Here is a 19781-nt window from a genome sequence, read left to right on the forward strand (position 1 = left end):
AATTCAAAGGCATTGTTTTAGAGACAATAATGAAAAATTCCAGCCACATATTATGTGTATTTGGAACCTGTAGTTATGGAATGAATAATATTAATATATTGGCCTAGTGCTCATCTTGTGTTGTTTCTTCTCTCCTGGGCTAAAAGTAAAGGGAGAGGCTGTATGGCATAACTTCACTGATAAAGCATATCTTCATGCATTAGCATGTCCATATGGGTGCACATCCACCCCTCTGGATGTGCCCACAAAACTCCTGAAGCTTAAGTGAAGGCTGGATATACAGTAGTACTAATTCCTTGTATTTATTAAGTATTAATTGTACCATGTTATGCAGACACATTGGTAGTGAGAGGTCAGGAATCTGTGTGACTTGTAGCAAAGCTCTGCATATGTATATCCCGTACTGAAGCCCTTGCAAGGTAACATATGAGAAACAAGCAAAGAGTAAATTGTAATAGTCTGTTTTGCAGTGGATATGTCCACCAAGGTACCATAATTCTTGTTGTGCAATAAAACACCATTTTAGAAATGCCAGTTACATCAATGTTTCCAAACCAGAAATAATACCACAGACAAATGAAAGTGCAAAACTGTAGCCAAGGATGATATATGTCTTGAAACTTGAGGGTTCTTAAAGATAGACCATTTGTTATGAATGTACTGCTTGCATATATTAGAAAATACATGATAAAACATGTCAAAAGAAAACTATTTTCTCATTTGATGCATGCAAATTGCTGCTGACCTTTGCTAAGCTAATACTTGCAGTGTCAAACAGAAATTATACAATAGTACAGAACTAAAAGTAAATGGAAATGTTATTTTCAGCTTGAGGTCAATGAAATATTATATACTATAGGATACCAGGAGCATTTACTATCAGATACCAGTTTTACATCATCACATATACAATCTATATAATCCACAATAGCAGATCTATTACCAGTTAAAAAAAATCTAATTTGTTTTTCAAACTAAGTCATACAGCTGGTGACCTGATGTTAATCCCATGAGGTGTTTACCATTATGTATTCTCAGTTGCACCAGACCTGAAACATCACTGTACTTCTTTACAGATAAGCCATGATTTTCTTTTTTAACATTTAAAGGGACAGCATCTACTAACATTTTTCTGCATCATTTAGCAAGTAATTATAAGTAAAAGCTCCAAACTATTTTATTTGCAAAATATTTTATTTGCAAAAAGTTAAATTTGTGATTATACATTTGTGGGTATTACACAAAATCAATATCCCAGTAGACCGGTGTGATTATTAAAGGACTCCAACAATTTAATTAAGATTAAAGAATGTGCAACTGTCATTTGTCAGTTCCAGGTAAAAGTAATAACAGAGGGCATTATTATTTGAAATGCAGCTTTAAATATCAAACATTGCATGTTTTTTTAAATATATTTCTCTCCTTTTCTGTTTATGCATTTATATGTCTTGTTGCGAATGAAAACACTTTTATGATGAGCAAATGTTGACAGCATAAGCAGTTTACTCAAATATGCTCATACTGCAAACATTTCTAGCTGCTAATATGGCTGATTTATGCAAGCTTCCACATACAACTACTGTCTAGGGTATTTTGTATAATGCAAAAACGCATTCACTTAAGTGCTGTTATCAAATACAAACGTAAGTGTGAGGATAACTAAAATGAACATAAGAGTGGTAAAAGAGCTGTAATCTTGTTTTACTCTCTCCAAATAACGTTAACATAAATCATAAATTCACATATTAGTTTTACTCCGACTGAGCTTTAATACACAATGTTAGAGGAGGAAAAATAATAAACTGAGCAAAAGGAAACCTATATGAAATTACTGGCTCTGTTTAGGAAGCTCACTGGCATAACGGCTGGATACATTCTTACTAATGACAGCAGTTTGATAGCAAAACAATATGCAAATTCCAGTGACAATGCAACTAATACAGTATAAATGTAAGTATCCGGAGCACAACATATCACAACAGAAGTGGCCATACCTGCTGAGGTTTTCCTTTACTAATGATTCACTTAGGATGATGAGCTTATCATCAAGGAATTTCATCAAAGGAGAAACGGCCTGAAAACATAGACAGACAATTCAGCTGCCAATAGTAGACGACTAATGACAGAAAACTGCAGCACTGCTCAGAATAAAAGAAATTACTCTTTTTTTTCTTTTTTCTACCCCATTCTGAAGTGCCGTTTAACCACCTTACAACTTGCATAAAGAAACCATTTATATGTATATAAATACGTGTGTGTGTGTGTGTGTGTGTGTGTGTGTGTGTGTGTGTGTGTGTGTGTGTGAACTGCTTATAATGGTCCTCTGTGAGTCAATGAAATCTAACCCACCAGCAGTACACTGGATAAATCAAAGCTGGCAAAACACAGATTAACCAAAAATGAGGATAAAAATCACTTTAACCATTTGATTTTTCATGAGGGCAAGCTCCCGACAGCCAAACACCCTCCTTATTTATTCACACACACATATATGTGTGTGTGTGTGTGTGTGTGTGTGTGTGTGCATATATCTACATCTAATATATATGTATATATATATATATATATATATATATATATACACACACACACACACACACACACACACACACACACACACACACACACACTATCACCACAAAAGAATCCAAGACCACTACAAATTATTGTAAATGTGGAAATGTTTATTAGCACACATATGCATACTAACTACACAGTTGTTGCACAGTTCCAGAGAAAGCAAAAAACGTCTACTAAGGGCGATATTCAGTTTACACAACTGCAGTTGCACTGTAAGCCTGATGTATATGCAAAAACATTGTAAGAGTTGAAGTTTCAATGAGTTTTACTCCTTCAATGTATTGTAAGCCAATTACATTTCATGAACTTGTGGATTTCCCACTTATTATTTGCCTTGATTGCTAGCATACTGTTATGCATGTTTCTTAATTATTTATTTTGCTAACATTCTTAGAGCAGCCTTCGAATGAACTACAGGGAACCTTCCATTATGATTGCAAGTAGCACTAAAATACATTTAAGTAGTTGCTAACCATTCTTTCACAGTAAATCTGTATCACTGAGTTGTATGTATGTATGTCATAAAATGAGCGCATCTCCACTAATGCATAGCCATACTTAATTAATTTTATAAATGCAGGTTGTACTTACATCATCGTTCTGAATTGAATCAGGAGACAGACTAATGTGCTGAATATATTTGTTGATGTCTCCAATCATCTGCAACACATGCAAAAGAAATGGGTTAAGTTCTTTTGGGTGACAACGTTTCAAACTGTCAGCAAATTCAGTCATTTCAGGCCAACAATGAAAAGGTGCTGGTTCTTCAGTAAAAGTCTTTAGTTTTGGTGTGGAAAATTATTTTGCTTTCTTAAATCTATTCTTGCATCCTAATTTTAATTTAATGGAAATATTTATGACACACTTTACATACAATTATGTTTGTAAATGTTTTCTTTTATTTAGAATAATTCCTTTTTATAAATAAGCCTAATGTAATGAGGCAGATGTCCATCCATCCATCCATCCGCCTGCCCTTTTATCCATCCATCTATCCATCCATCCATCCATCCGTCTGTCCTTGAGAGTGTTTGACCTGGAAAGGATCACGGTTCTTACAGTATTTAAATTGATTTTAACTGTATTGCAGGAATATTAACTGAACTGGAAGTTAGTCAGTGTTTGCTGAATTCTGTTATTTGCTAGTAATTACAGGTGTGGGGTTAGCCACATTCTTTGATTTCCTGTCCTTGCCTATTTAAGTGGTACAGTGTGAAATATTTTCTGCTTAAAAACCTCAGCTTTGGCCGGCTAAGAACTTGCTGTATTCAACTGGACGTATAAGAGAATTTAAGTACCTTTATCTGCACTTTTTTTTAAAAAAAAATACAGTATTTAAATTGATTTTAACTGTGTTGCAGGAATATTAACTGAACTGGAAGTTTTGACTCTGCTCTTCAGTTAGTTCCACCCACCCTCCCTGTTTTTGTTTTGGTGTTAATCTTAGTGGCCTTGAAACTGCCCGCCCCTCTTGTAAATTTGTGTTTGGATACTCCTTCTGGGCCCATCTCATTTGCTCACTCAACTGAGTGCAGTGAGATCATATTCTGATTTCAGGCACTCCTACTGTGTACAAAGAGAGCATCTGGGAAACAGAAAAAAAAAAAAAATTAAGCTTGTTTCCTGCCTTTCCTGTTAAGTGGTATAGACTATTTGTAGGCTTCTGAGCCCCCAAGCCCTTCTGTGCTGGAGGGAAGCCTTCTAGCTTGGTTTTTTTTTCTTATAACTAGCCAGTTTTCTAGTTTCAGCACTCAAATCTGTTTCTTTGATCTCAGCACTTGTTCAGGAAAAAAAAAAATTATCTGCTTTTACTGTACTTGTGTTTCTACCTACTTTATTTTACTTTTGCATCATCTTAAAAGTACTCAATTGTCTTTATTACTGCTTGGTGTAACTCATTCTAAGCCTTTTGGTTTAAACACTTGGGCTTCGGACCAGTTGTTTTGCACTGAGAGGGTTTGTGGTCTGCACTGTAGTGGCAGAACAGGTAGCTTACATCCTTCTAGGTTGGGAACTGCTGATCGAGGGCTCAGTGTCTGTTATTCTAAAAGTGTATTAATTCTGGTTTAAGCACTTGGGCTTTCAGGCCAGTTATTTTACATTAAGAGGGTTCGTGGTCTGCACTCTTGTGGGAGGAGAGGCTGGACTCTGCCCTTCTGAGCTGGGAATTTCTGGTTAAAGGCTTATAGTGCATGCATATCTGAACTGTTTCTTACTGAAGTTGGTGCGCCTTGTTTGCTGCGGCATAGACTGGATTCGGGCCTGCTGGATCTAGCTTTGTTTGTGTAACTTGAGCACTAATCCAGGCATTCTCTAAAGTATTCAGTTGTATTTATTACTGCTTGGTAGTAACTTGATTAAAGTGTAGCCATCATTCTAAGTCTTTTGGATTAAGCACTTGGGCTTCAGACCAGTAGTTTTACATTAGGAAGGTTTGTGGCATGCACTGTGGTGGCAGGGCAGGTAGCTTTCATCCTTCTAAGTTGGGAACGGCTGATTGAAAGCCCAGTGTCTGTTATTCTTAAAGTGTATTAGTTCTGGTTTAAGCACTTGGGCTTCAGGCCAGTTATTTTACATTAAGAAGGTTCGTGGTCTGCACTCTTGTGGGAGAAGAGGCTGGACTCTACCCTTTTGAGCTGGGAATTTCTGGTTAAAGGTTTATAGTGCCTGAATATTTGAACTGTATCTTACTGAAATTGGTACACCTTGTTTGCTGTAGCATAGACTAGATCCAGGCCTGCTGAATCTAGCTTTGTTTATATGCTTGTTGTTTGTTTGCTTGTTATTTCCCTGGAACGCTAATTCCAGCTAATACGTGGCTTCTCAGCGCTTCTGTGGATCACTAGTGATATCTGCATTGCTTACTGTACTTATTTCCTTGTTTCACTTGAAAGAAAGTTACTGTTTGTCATTTTTGCATTTAAGTTACCTGTAACACTGGCACTTGCTCACTAAAGCAATTATATAAGTCAGCACTAAAAATTAAAAGCACTACACCCGCACTCCCCACTGGCCCTTGTTTTCAATTATTAAGTAATTCCCAATATTATTCTACCATGTCCAAAAGTCAGTTACCAATCTCCTCTCCGGTCCAGCTGGTGAATCTGGGAATCTTGAGGCAATGTTACAACTGCCTCATGTACACAGACAACCCTCTCCTCCTCCGAACAAATTCCAACACATGTGAGAGATGCAACCATATAGCCAAACTGGAGGCTAAGCTCTCTCAACTCAGTACTGGCATAACCAGTCAGGAGGAGAAGGAAACCACACTCACTACAATTCCAGTCTCACATAGACCTACCACGACAGCAAACCAAACACATAATCACACAAAAACATACACGGAGGCTCTAAATAAAGATTTGCCTAAGCAGCAGGGACCTCCAAAGCAGACACCCAAGCAACCGCTACCCCAAAACAAAACACGTGCAACACATATCTCACAAAGCCAGTGTGCCGAACAGTCACAGCCCTTAAGACTAAACAACACACCTGATACACTTGTAATAGGTGACTCTATCGTCAGGCACACTGACGTCCCGCTCACCAGGCTGAACAAGGAGAGGGTCACGGTGAGCAGCCTGTCGGGTGCTAGGATCCGCCACATAACACAAGCACTCAGGTCACTCCAAGGCAAGTACAAATATGACTCGGTCATTGTCCATGCTGGTGTGAATGACCTGAGACGTACCTCCCTGGACTACATGAAAAGAGACATAAAGGAGCTCTCTGAGCATGTAGCCCAGGCCGGTATGACCCTGACCTTGAGTAGCATCTTACCCTCACCAAGAATGATGCCACAATATGAAGACAAGATGATCAATTTCAACAATTGGTTTAAGTACTGGTGTCATTCAAAGGGGATCCAATGCCTGTCAGCTTGGGATGATATGCTCGACAAGCCACGATGCTTTGCTAGGGACGGCTTGCACCTGTCACCCCTGGGCTTTCGGATATTGGCAAAGGCTCTTGCTACCCCCATAGTACCTTTTTTAGGCAAGGCTCAAAAGACAAACCCACCTCCATAGGTATCACAAGGGATAAGAAACTAAGAGTAATGCTACTCAATGCCAGAAGTCTAAACCTCAAGATGCACTTTTCGAAACTCTCCTTAGCATGGAGAACATCGATATCTGTGCAGTAACAGAAACCTGGTTCAGGGCTCCCGAGAGCACCCCAGCACTACCAGGTTATACCTCATACCATGCTTTTCGGCCCCAAAACTTGGACCGAACCACAAAAGGAGGGGGAGTATCGATATTCATCAAAGATACCCACACCTCCAGGTTGGTGGCAAAGCACGAAGCATCAGAGACTATCCATGTGCAACTAACAGTGGGTAAAACTGCCTTCCAGTTTATAGCCTGCTACAGATCACCCTCCCAAACCCAGGAACCCCACTCGGCCTTCCTGAGAACACTGGAAAATATGAAGGTCTCTCCAAACACCATTATATTGGGCGACTTCAACTACCCAAACATAGACTGGGAGCATTACTCTAGCTCCAACACCCTAGCCCAAAGGTTCCTAGAATTTATAAACTCAAATGCTATGGAACAACTTGTTACCACTCCCACAAGAGGGAAAACATACTGGACCTGATCATCACCAACATGGGGATTCTATGCTCCAGACCAGAAGTGTATCCCTCACTGGTAAGATCAGACCATAAACTAATCTCACTGGATATTCACATCCCGACCCCACCCCCTGCCCAGAAAACCACAGTGAAAAACTTCTCTAAAGCAAATTTCAGACTCCTCAAAACTGAGGTGGAATTCTTCAAAGCCCCGGGCCTGTGGAAAATACGCCCAGACCGCAGAATCCTTTATAAACGCATTCTATGAACACCTTCAGGAATGCATGGATCATCTGATCCCAAATAAAACCAAGATCCAATCCTCCAAAGGCAGGCGTCCTGTCTGGTGGACCCCAGCCATAAACAAACTATACAATAGAAGGAGGAAGCTACTAAATGATAGACCAAAATCCCAAAAGGGAAGGCATCACTGATCAGTATTAGCAAAAACTACGGGCACTCATAAAATTGTCTAAGGCCAGCTTCAAGAGAAAAATTGCACAGGACACTAAGGATAATCACAAGGCTTTCTTTAGTTATGTTAGGAACCTGGGTGGTAATTCCCAGATATGCTCAGAATTAGTCCAAAATGACAAAAAATACACTGAACCCACAGACATTGCCAACATCCTAGCTAACAGGTTCAGCGCAAACTTCTCCCCCCCCTTCCCACCAAAAGGGCAAATATCTATCCCAGCAGAGTGCTGCCCCCCTGACATCTCAGATGCTCAGGTAAGAGCTGCCCTCTCCAAAGCAAAAAACACAGCATCAATGGGACCAGATGGTGTCCCGGGCTGCGTCCTACATGAACTCCAAGAAGAGCTAAACCCAAACATAAAACTACTGTTCAATCTCAGCCTTACTACAGGATATGTGCCCAAAGAGTGGCGTACAGCAACAATGGTCCCTCTCCATAAAGGTGGTGCCTCAATGGATCCTGGAAACTATCGCCCCATAAGCCTGACTAGCTTGGTCTGCAAAGCTATGGAAAGGATCATCATGGACCTCATAAATAAAGATATTGGGGACCTACAGACACTGGATCCTACCCAGTTCGGCTTTGTTAAGGGCAGATCCTGCCTCTTAAACCTGGTTGATTTCTTTGAAACAGTCACCAAGGCGATTGACGAGGGGAAGGTGGTCCACACAGCCTACCTGGACCTCGCAAAAGCCTTCGATACAATACCCCACTCGGGCATTATAGATAAGCTCACCAGCTTAAATATAAACCCCTATGTCACTAGATGGATTGCAAACTGGCTCAAGGACAGAACCCACATGGTTAGAATTGCTGGAGCCATGTCAGACTCCAAACCAGTTACAAGTGGTGTCCCACAAGGCTCAGTCCTGGGACCTCTCTTGTTCAGTATATATTTCTTGGAGGTACAGGCCAACACAGAAGGACTGTGGCTGACCAAGTTCGCAGATGACTGCAAACTGGGCGCCATAATCGACTCTCCAGCCGACACAAGCATCCTCCAAAAGGGCCTCATAGAAACAGACAACTGGTGCCAGAGCCATGGCCTCAAGCTAAATGCCAAAAAGTGTATAGTCATCCCCTTTGGCAAAAACAAAGTGCCCACAAATTACCACATAGGTGGTAATCCATTAAGTACAGAAGAAGCAATTAGGGACTTGGGGACCCAAGTTTATAGCAATCTCTCATTTGACAACCACGTGGCCAAAGTGGTTAGAAAAACATTTTATATAGCCCACCTAATCATGAAGAGATTCACATTTAGATCCGGGGAGGTCATCGTGCCTCTTTACTCATCCCTCATCAGGCCCATAATTGAGTACAATGCCCCTTTTGGGATGTACCTTACCAGACACCTGCAGCAACTGGAAAGACCCCAAAAGTACCTCACCAAGAGGATCAAAGGGCTCAAACAGATGCCATATGCTGCCCGGTTAAAGAAACTCCAGCTCTACTCAGTGGCATACCACCTGTTCAGAGGCGATCTGTGCCTGACGTATAAAGCCATGTCCAACCCGGAATTAATGGACATGCTGCACCTAAGAAAATCCAAATCCCATCGAGCTATGCGCTCGAGAGACTTGAACCTCAGCACTGAAATAAATAGGACATGCTGGAGGGACAGATTCATAACCCAGAGGCTCCCTTCACTCTGGAATAAAATCCCAGTCCAGGTTAGGCAGAGTCCCTGACTGACTCTCTTCAAGAGGAATCTTGATGAGTGGATGGGAGATCGTAGGTTTACCCCGGGTATCACTTCTGTGTCACTGTTAGACAGAGGCACAGTATACTAACCTCGAAAAAGGGCATAGCAAAATAAATTTAAAATGGGTGGCGAAAGCCAAACACATTCTGGCTAGGCTTATAAATGCCCTAGGGCAGATAGCCTAGTATGAACCTATGAACCTATAAGCAGGGCAGACCAAATTTCCTTATTCCCAATAATAATTGCATGATAATCCTATGACATCCTGAGCTTTGCCCAGGCAAACTGAATGATATAATCTCTCCAGGATGACCCAAGTCTGTCCAGGTCCACCTCCCAGTGGGCTGTGCTTTGGACGTATTCCGCAGCAGGTGGCCAGGGGATATTCTCACTAAGTACTCAAACTACCACAACTGAGTTGTTTTAGCCTGACTTTCTCTTTCAGCCCTTTAGATTGGCAGCAGCAGATTTGGAGAGTAACTGTTGTCTCTGTCCTTTTGGTTAATAACTATAACTTGTGACCATTGCTGATGATGAAGAGATGGACTGCTTGATAAACTTAGAGCATCACCCTCTGACTCAACTCTCCCTTCACTACTACAGTCCAGTACTAGGGATACAACACTGTCACTATCATACCCTTTTGTTAGTCAGTCATTCAATCCCCTTTGCCCTTGCTTGTGAATACTGACCCTAAGATACTTAAAACAATTTGCATGCTGTCACTACTTCCTTTCCACCTTTATAGAACACTCCCCTTTTTCAGGTGATAGCCATGACTTCTGTTTTGGAGATGCTGATTGCCATACAAACTCACTTCACACTCAGCAGTGAACTGTTTTATTGTATTCCAGAAAGTTCAGTCACTTGGGGCCATGAGGATAACATCATCAGAGAACAACATAGTTGAAACTCATCCCCTATCTTGAAGTAGGGCACTCCTCAAATGCAGCCGCAGCTTAATATCAAATTCATGAAATCACAGACAGGAAGAAAACAAGACATACTCTTGGTTAAATCCTACAGCCACCTTGAATGCATCTAACTTAATGCTAATAATGTGGCATAGGTATTACTCTATAAATACAGGGTTCCAAATGGCATGCAGCAGTGACTCCCCCCATTGTATTGTAACATATGCCACATGACATTATGTAACACACAGTCATATGGTCCCTTTAAACCCTACCCCCCCCAAAAAAAGAAAACACAAGTATACTATACGGGTGAGCTCCCACAATCTCTGAAGTATCAGTTCAAGAGCAAAACGATGATCTACTGTTCCATGGCCAGGATGCAATCCTCACTGCTCATCATTAATAACAGGCTCAGCTACTGGATGAACTCACCTTTGTAGAACCCTGGTTTATGTTTCCCAGGGAGGATGAGGAATTTTATTTGATTTATTCCTTTCTGAATATAGGGAATACTTTTCTAGTTTGCCAGTCCAAAGGTACTGCCCCTATCTTCTATGCATATCTGAAAAGGAGAATTAACCATGAAGCCTTAATAATACCCAGTGCTGTCAGCAGCTCCATACAGATCATGTTCACTTCCACAGCCATGCTGCCTTAGAACTTTTAACCACCACAGTGACCTATCCTACAGCAGTGGGCGTAATTATACCTGTTGCCTCTTGCACTGCTGCCTTAATGAGCAGCATGTATACCAGGATCACTGAACTCCTCAAAGTGTCCTTTCTGTCTCCCAACATGCATACCAGGATCACTGAACTCATCAGTGTCCTTTCAGTCTCCCAACATGTATACTAGGATCACTGAACTCCTCAAAGTGTCCTTTCTGTCTCCCAACATGTATACCAGGAACACTGAACTCCGCAGAGTGTCTTTTCTGTCTCCCAACATGTATAGCAGGATCACTGAACTCCTCAAAGTGTCCTTTCTGTCTCCCAACATGTATACCAGGAACACCGAACTCCTCAAAGTGTCCTTTCTGTCTCCCAACATGTATACTAGGAACACCGAGCTCCTCAAAGTGTCCTTTCTGTCTCCCAATATGTATACCAGGGTCACTGAACTCCTCAGCGTGTCCTTTCTGTCTCCCAACATGTATACTAGGATCACTGAACTCATCAAAGTGTCTTTTCTGACTCCCAGCATGTATAGCAGGAACACCGAACTCCTCAAAGTGTCCTTTCTGTCTCCCAACATGTATACCAGGATCACTGAACTCCTCAAAGTGTCCTTTCTGTCTCCCAACATGTATACTAGGATCACCGAACTCATCAAAGTGTCCTTTCTGTCTCTGATCATGTATACCAGGAACACCGAACTCCTCAATGTGCACTTTCTGTCTCCCAACATGTATACCAGGATCACTGAACTCCTCAAGGTGTGCTTTCTGTCTTCCAACATGTATATCAGGATCACTAAACTCCTCAAAGTGTCCTTTATGTCTCCCATCATGTATACCAAAAAAAACAAACTCCTCAATGTGTCCTTTCTGTCTCCCAACATGTACACCAGGATCACTGAACTCCTCAAAGTGTCCTTTCTGTCTCCCAACATGCATATCAGGAACGGGGAGCTGCTCAAAGTGTCCTTTCTGTCTCCTAACATGTATACCAGGAAAACCAAACTCCTCAAAGTGTCCTTTCTGTCTCCCAACATGTATACCAGGATCACTGAACTCTGCAAATTGCCCTCTCTGTCTCCCAACATGTACACCAGGATCACTGAACTTCTCAAAGTGTCCTTTCTGTCTCCCAACATGTATAGCAGGAACGTGGAGCTGCTCAAAGTGTCCTTTCTGTCTCCTAACATGTATACCAGGAACACCAAACTCCTCAAAGTGTCCCTTCTGACATCCCAACATGTATACCAGGATCACTGAACTCCTCAAAGTGTACTTTCTGTTTCCCAGCATGTATACCAGGAACACCAAACTCCTCACAGTGTCCTTTCTGTATCCCAACATGTATACCAGGAACACCGAGCTCCTCAAAGTGTCCTTTCTGTCTCCCAACATGTATACCAGGATCAATGAACTACTCAAAGTGTCCTCTCAGTCTCCCAACATATATACCAGGATCAATGAACTCCGCAAAGTTTCCTTTCTGTCTCCCAACATGTGTACTAGGATCACTGAACTCCTCAAAGTGTCCTTTCTGTCTCCCATCATGCATACCAGGAACACCAAACTCCTCAACATGTCCTTTCTGTCTCCCAACATTTAAACCAGGATCACTGAACTCCTCCAAGTGTCCTTTCTGTCTCCCACCATATATACCAGGATCACTGAACTCCTCAAAGTGTCCTTTCTGTCTCCCAACATGTATACCAGGAACACCGAACTCCTCAAAGTGTCCTTTCTGTCTCCCAACATGTATACTAGGAACACCGAGCTCCTCAAAGTGTCCTTTCTGTCTCCCAATATGTATACCAGGGTCACTGAACTCCTCAGCGTGTCCTTTCTCTCTCCCAACATGTATACCAGGATCACTGAACTCCTCAAAGTGTCCTTTCTGTCTACGAACATGTATACCAGGATCACTGATTTTTCAAAGTGTCCTCTCTGTCTCCCAACATATATACCAGGAACAGCGAGCTCCTCAAAGTGTCCTTTCTATCTAACATGTATACCAGGAACACCGAACTCCTCAGAGTGTCTTTTCTGTCTCCCAACATGTATACCAGGATCACTGAACTCCGCAAAGTGCCCTCTCTGTCTCCCAACATGTATACCAGGATCACCAAACTCCTCAAAGTGTCCTTTCTGTCTCCCAACATGTATACCAGGATCACTGAACTCCTCCGAGTGTCCTTTCTGTCTCCCAACATACATACCAGGATCACTGAACTCCTCAAAGTATCCTTTCTGTCTCCAAACATGTATACCAGGAACACCAAATTCCTCAAAGTGTCCTTTCTGCCTCCCAACATGTATACCAGGATCAGTGAACTCCTCAAAGTGTCCTTTCTGTCTCCCAACATGTATACCAGGATCACTGAATTCCTCAAAGTGTCCTCTCAGTCTCCCAACATGTATACCAGGATCACTGAACTCTTCAAAGTGCCCTTTCTGTCTCCCAACATGTACACCAGGATCACTGAACTCCACAAAGTGTCCTTTCTGTCTCTCAACATGTGTACTAGGATCACTGAACTCCTCAAAGTGTCCTTTCTGTCTCCCATCATGTATACCAGGAACACCGAACTCCTCAACGTGTTCTTTCTGTCTCCCAACATGTATACCAGGAACACCAAACTCCTCAATGTGTCCTTTCTGTCTCCCAACATGTATACCAGGATCACTGAACTCCTCAAAGTGTCCTTTCCATCTCCCAACATTTATACCAGGATCACTGAACTCCTCAAAGTGTCCTCTCTGTCTCCCAACATGTATACGAGAAACATCGAACTCCTCAACGTGTATTTTCTGTCTTCCAACATGTAAACCAGAATCACTGAACTCCTCAAAGTGTCCTTTCTGTCTCTCAACATGTATACCAGGATCACTGAACTCCACAAAGTGTCCTTTCTATCTCCCAACATGTATACAGGTCCACTCTCGTTAATCTGCCATAATTTGTTTTTTGAACATTCGGTGGATTAACGAATGTGGCGGATTAACGAAAAAAATACCTTTTGCGGGGGCGGGGTGTATATACCTTTACACTGTCATGAACAAAACAGCTATGCACTATGCAAACATTAAACACAACACTGTATACTGTGTTGCAGTATTGTTTCTTGTAAAACATAATTGTAGGATTATACAGTGTACTAAACATGAAAAAAAGAAGGCCAGCACCTTGGAAGCATGAAGATTTATTATAAGAACCAGACTAGTTTCAGCATATAGCTTTCATCAGTGGTACATCATTTATACAGTGTACTGTAGTTTTAATAAACATTACTTCATACTGTATGCATTAAGTTCTTGTTGGCTTGTTAAAAAAGCCAGTTATTTTTGTCTGGCATAAGTTTTTCATGGCTCTTTCTTTCAACATCTTATCTATGTCCATCACTTTGTTGATCTCATCCACAGTAGTGTTGTTGCTGCTCTGAAAGTAACTGAGCACCACTGTCAGTGCTTGCTGTGCCTCACGAAGTGATGGTGGTGGTGCAGGGTCCAGTTTTTCATACTCATTGTCATTGTCGGCCACTTCATCAGGGTTGTTAGCTTCATACAGCACTGCTTGAACAATTTCTTCGTCTGACATTTCCTGCTCTGTCGGTTCAGCAGCATCAGTGTCTATATACTCAGCAGCTGACAATAGACTGCCCACAGCTGGAAGTTTCATAAAGATGGCCTGGATATCAGATGACTGAGCCGACGTTGCAGCTGGCACACTTTCAGTCATATCATGGGTGTTTGTTGCCAGACTGCCTTTGTCAATCAATCCGGCATGTGTCCAGCAGTTCTGAATAACAAGTGGATTGACATTTTTCCATGCAGCCCGGATAAAACCGACAGCCTGTTTCAGGTTAACATCAGGATCAGAATCAGCATCCATCATCTGCAAGATGTGCTGCAGCTGCAGCTTGCGATAATGAGATTTGAAGCACTTTATGATGCCTGAATCAAGAGGCTGCAAATGGCTAGTGGTGTTTGGTGGAAGGAAACAGAATGTCACGTTGGATAGTTCCACATCTACTGGATGACTAGATGCATTGTCCAATAGCAACAGTATATTACGGTCTTGGCGTAGCATGTCTGCATTAAGTTTTAAAACAAAGTCTAGGAACAGAGAGGAATTCATCCACCCCTTTCTTGAGTGGACGTAGTCGACATAAAGCTGGACATTGAAATTCTGGAAGCACCGTGGCTGTTTAGATTTCCCAATCACCAACACCGTTCTCTTGTTGGTTCCAGTTGTATTGCAGCAAAACATCACTGTTACACGATCTTTATAGTGCTTTGTTCCACGCGCTGGTCCAGCTGACAAGGTTTTACCAGGTGGCGTTCGAAAGAAAAGAGCACTTTCATCGCAATTGTAGATGTTATTTGCACTGTGCTGGCTAATTATCTGACGAGTTTCGTAATGACCAACAGTTACAGTAACTGGGTCTACACCCTCACTTTCACCACAAATTACTTTCATGGAAATGCCATAACGTGCTTTGAACCGCGATAGCCATCCTGTTGAATAGGTAAAATCTTTGATGCCCATCTTACTGCCAAAATAACGTGCCTTTTTAGTTAATATAGCATCTGTAACCACAGCATGTTTACCTCTCATTTGTGTAAACCACAAGAACAAGCCTTTTTCCATTTCAACATTTTCAGCATTTCTCATGCACTTTGGTTCAGTTCTTGCACCACAAACAACTGACTGTCCAACAAACCACTTGTTTTTCTGGCTCAGTATATCACCAATGGTGCGACGTGAAATGACGATCTTCCATTCGCGGTTGAAGTGAGCAGCAATTTCCTCTTGACTTGCTCCTGGATTTTTGTCCTTTTTCAAACATATTTCGCATTTTCTGCAATTCCTAAATCGGTCTGCTTACATTTTGTAGCCATATTAAACAATAATAGCCTGTAGATTTACCAAGTTTTTTCAGCCGTATAGCGGGTTGGTGGATTAACGAGTACTAAATCAATAAGTTGGGATCAAATCTGTTTTGGCGTATGGCGGTTAGCGAATTGCCGGATAAATGAGTTGTTTTACAATAGGATTGAATTAGTTCTGGGTACTTTTAGGCAGCTTAATGAATTTGGCGGATTAATGCGAGTGCACCTGTACCAGAATCACTGAACTCATCAAAGTGTCCTTTCTATCTCCCAACATGTATTCCAGGACTACTGAACTCCTCAAAGTGTCCTTTCTGCCTCCCCACTGTGTATACCAGGATCACTGAACTCCTCAAAGTGTCCTTTCTGTGTCCCAACATGTATACCAGGAACACCAAACTCCTCAAAGTGTCCCTTCTGTACCTAACATGTATACCAGGATCACTGAACTCCTCAATGTATTCTTTCTGTCTCCCAATATGTATACCAAGAACAACAAACTCCTCAAAGTGTCCTTTCTGTCTCCCATCATGTATACCAGGAACACCAAACTCCTCAATGTGTCCTTTCTGTCTCCCAACATGTATACCAGGATCACTGAACTCCTGAAAGTGTCCTTTCTTTCTCCCAACATGTATACCAGGAACAGCGAGCTCCTCAGTGTGCTTTCAGTCTCCCAACATGTATACCAGGATCACTGAACTCCTCAAAGTGTCCTTTCTGTTGCCCAACATGTATACCAGGATCACTGAACTCCTCAAAGTGTCCTTTCTGTTGCCCAACATGTATACCAGGAACACTGAACTCCTCAAAGTGTCCTTTCTGTCTCCCAACATGTATACCAGGAACACCGAGCTCCTCAAAGTGTCCTTTCTGTCTCCCAACATGTATACCAGGATCATTAAACTCCTCAAAGTGTCCTTTCTGCCTCCCAACATGTATACCATGATCATTAAACTCCTCAAAGTGTCCTTTCTGCCTCCCAACATGTATACCAGGATCACTGAACTCCTCAAAGTGTCCTTTCTGTCTCCCAACATGTATACTAGGATCACCGAACTCATCAAAGTGTCCTTTCTGTCTCTCATCATGTATACCAGGAACACCGAACTCCTCAATGTGCACTTTCTGTCTCCCAACATGTATACCAGGATCACTGAACTCCTCAAGGTGTGCTTTCTGTCTTCCAACATGTATATCAGGATCACTAAACTCCACAAAGTGTCCTTTATGTCTCCCATCGTGTATACCAGGAAAAACAAACTCCTCAATGTGTCCTTTCTGTCTCCCAACATGTACACCAGGATCACTGAACTCCTCAAAGTGTCCTTTCTGTCTCCCAACATGTATACCAGGATCACTGAACTCCTCAAAGTGTCCTTTCTGTCTCCCAACATGTATATCAGGAACGGGGAGCTGCTCAAAGTGTCCTTTCTGTCTCCTAACATGTATACCAGGAAAGCCAAACTCCTCAAAGTGTCCTTTCTGTCTCCCAACATGTATACCAGGATCACTGAACTCTGCAAATTGCCCTCTCTGTCTCCCAACATGTATACCAGGATCACTGAACTCCTCAAAGTGTCCTTTCTGTCTCCCAACATGTATATCAGGAACAGGGAGCTGCTCAAAGTGTGCTTTCTGTCTCCTAACATGTATATCAGGAACACCAAACTCCTCAAAGTGTCCTTTCTGACATCCCAACATGTATACCAGGATCAACGAACTCCTCCAATGTCCTTTCTGTCTCCCAACATATATACCAGGATCACTGAACTCCTCAAAGTGTACTTTCTGTCTCCCAACATGTATACCAGGAACACCAAACTCCTCACAGTGTCCTTTCTGTATCCCAACATGTATACCAGGAACATCGAGCTCCTCAAAGTGTCCTTTCTGTCTCCCAACATGTATACCAGGATCAATGAACTACTCAAAGTGTCCTCTCAGTCTCCCAACATATATACCAGGATCAATGAACTCCGCAAAGTTTCCTTTCTGTCTTACAACATGTGTACTAGGATCACTGAACTCCTCAAAGTGTCCTTTCAGTCTCCCTTCATGCATACCAGGAACACCAAACTCCTCAACATGTCCTTTCTGTCTCCCAACATTTAAACCAGGATCACTGAACTCCTCCAAGTGTCCTTTCTGTCTCCCACCATGTATACCAGGATCACTGAACTCCTCAAAGTGTCCTTTGTGTGTCCCAACATGTACACAAGGAACAACGAGCTCCTCAAAGTGTCCTTTCTGTATCCCAGCATGTATACCAGGATCACTGAACTCCTCAATTTATTCTTTCTGTCTCCCAACATGTATACCAGGAACACCAAACTCCTCAAAGTGTCCTTTCTGTCTCCCATCATGAATACCTGGAACACCAAACTTTTCAATGTGCCCTTTCTGTCTCCCAACATGCATACCAGGATCAGTGAACTCCTCAAAGTGTCCTTTCTGTCTCCCAACATATATACCAGGATCACTGAACTCCTCAAAGTGTCCTTTCTGTCTCCCAACATGTATACTAGGATCACTGAACTCCTCAGTGTACTTTCTGTCTCCCAACATTTATACCAGGATCACTGAACTCCTCAAAGTGTCCTTTCTGTGTCCCAACATGTATACCAGGAACACCGACCTCCTGAAAGTGTCCTTTCTGTCTCCCATCATGTGTTCCAGGAACACCAAACTTCTCAAAGTGTCCTTTCTGTCTCCCAACATGTATACCAGGATCACTGAACCCCTCAAAGTGTCCTTTCTGTCTCCCAACATGTATAGCAGGATCACTGAACTCCTCAATGTGTTCTTTCTGTCTCCCAACATGTATACCAGGGACACCAAACTCCTTAACGCGTCCTTTCTGTCTCTCAACATGTATACCAGGAACACCAAACTCCTCAAAGTGTCCTTTCTGTTTCCTAACATGTATACCAGGAGATCTGAACTCCTCAAAATGTCCTTTCTGTCTCCCAACATGTATACCAGGATCACTGAACTCCTCAGTGTCCTTTCTGTTTCCCAACATGTATACCAGGAACAGCAAACTCCTCAAAGTTTCCTTTCTTCTTCCCAACACTATCTGCAACTGAGATCAAAATTCCTCTAGACATGTCAAGAACAGCATGAGCACTCTCCAACCATGCAAGTCACTTGAAGCCATCTGGCTTTGCCAAACTTTTCCCACATTCAGAACTTTGCTTTAGCAACTGCTTCAGCTGCTGTCTTCCTGCCTTGTTTGTGTATATATTATTGGAGTGGCAGTCCCCCAGTACTGCATGAAAGGTTTGACATTTTCCTTCAGTGGATCTGTGGTATAAAGAGATGAAGCCCTGACTACAACTCAGATGTCTTGGTGTCAGTTAGCAACATGGGCACTAGTTAGAGGAGAACGTTGGTGAGAGAGAGGTGAATAATGAAATAGTGCTTGCTCATTTCTTCCAGGGGAAGACTGGAGGCATGTATCCCATGATGCACTCAGAGTGTCCTTTCTGTCTCCCAACATGTATACCAGGATCACTGAACTCCGCAAAGTGCCCTCTCTGTCTCCCAACATGTATACCAGGATCACCAAACTCCTCAAAGTGTCCTTTCTGTCTCCCAACATGTATACCAGGATCACTGAACTCCTCCAAGTGCCCTTTCTGTCTCCCAACATACATACTAGGATCAATGAACTTCTCAAAGTGTCCTCTCAGTCTCCCAAGATGTATACCAGAATCACTGAACTCCTCAAAGTGTCCTTTCTGTCTCCCAACATGTATGCCAGGATCACTGAACTCCTCAAAGTGTCCTCTCAGTCTCCCAACATGTATACCAGGATCAGTAAACTCCTCAAAGTGTCCTTTCTGTCTTCCAACATGTATACCAGGATCATTGAACTCCGCAAAGTGTCCTTTCTGTCAACCAACATGTATACCAGGAACACCGAGCTCCTCAAAGTGCCCTTTCTGTCTCCC

The 19781-nt window shown here is 42.2% G+C and overlaps 1 protein-coding gene across 2 annotated transcripts in view; it reads right to left on the minus strand.

Annotated features, from left to right (window-relative positions):
- Positions 1–19781, minus strand: part of BAIAP3 (BAI1 associated protein 3) — a 2552914-nt gene that overhangs the window by 106583 nt on the left and 2426550 nt on the right. For both annotated transcript variants that reach the window (XM_044089547.1, XM_044089546.1), the window contains exons 26-27: positions 3172–3240; positions 1995–2074 (exon numbers count right to left, since the gene is read on the minus strand). In XM_044089547.1, coding sequence (XP_043945482.1) covers positions 1995–2074; positions 3172–3240 — 149 coding nt within the window. The remainder of the gene's footprint in view (positions 1–1994; positions 2075–3171; positions 3241–19781) is intronic.

Source organism: Protopterus annectens, chromosome 12.part0 (genome assembly GCF_019279795.1).
Source record: "Protopterus annectens isolate FY-2018-M chromosome 12.part0, PAN1.0, whole genome shotgun sequence".
Classification (NCBI taxonomy): domain Eukaryota; kingdom Metazoa; phylum Chordata; order Ceratodontiformes; family Protopteridae; genus Protopterus; species Protopterus annectens.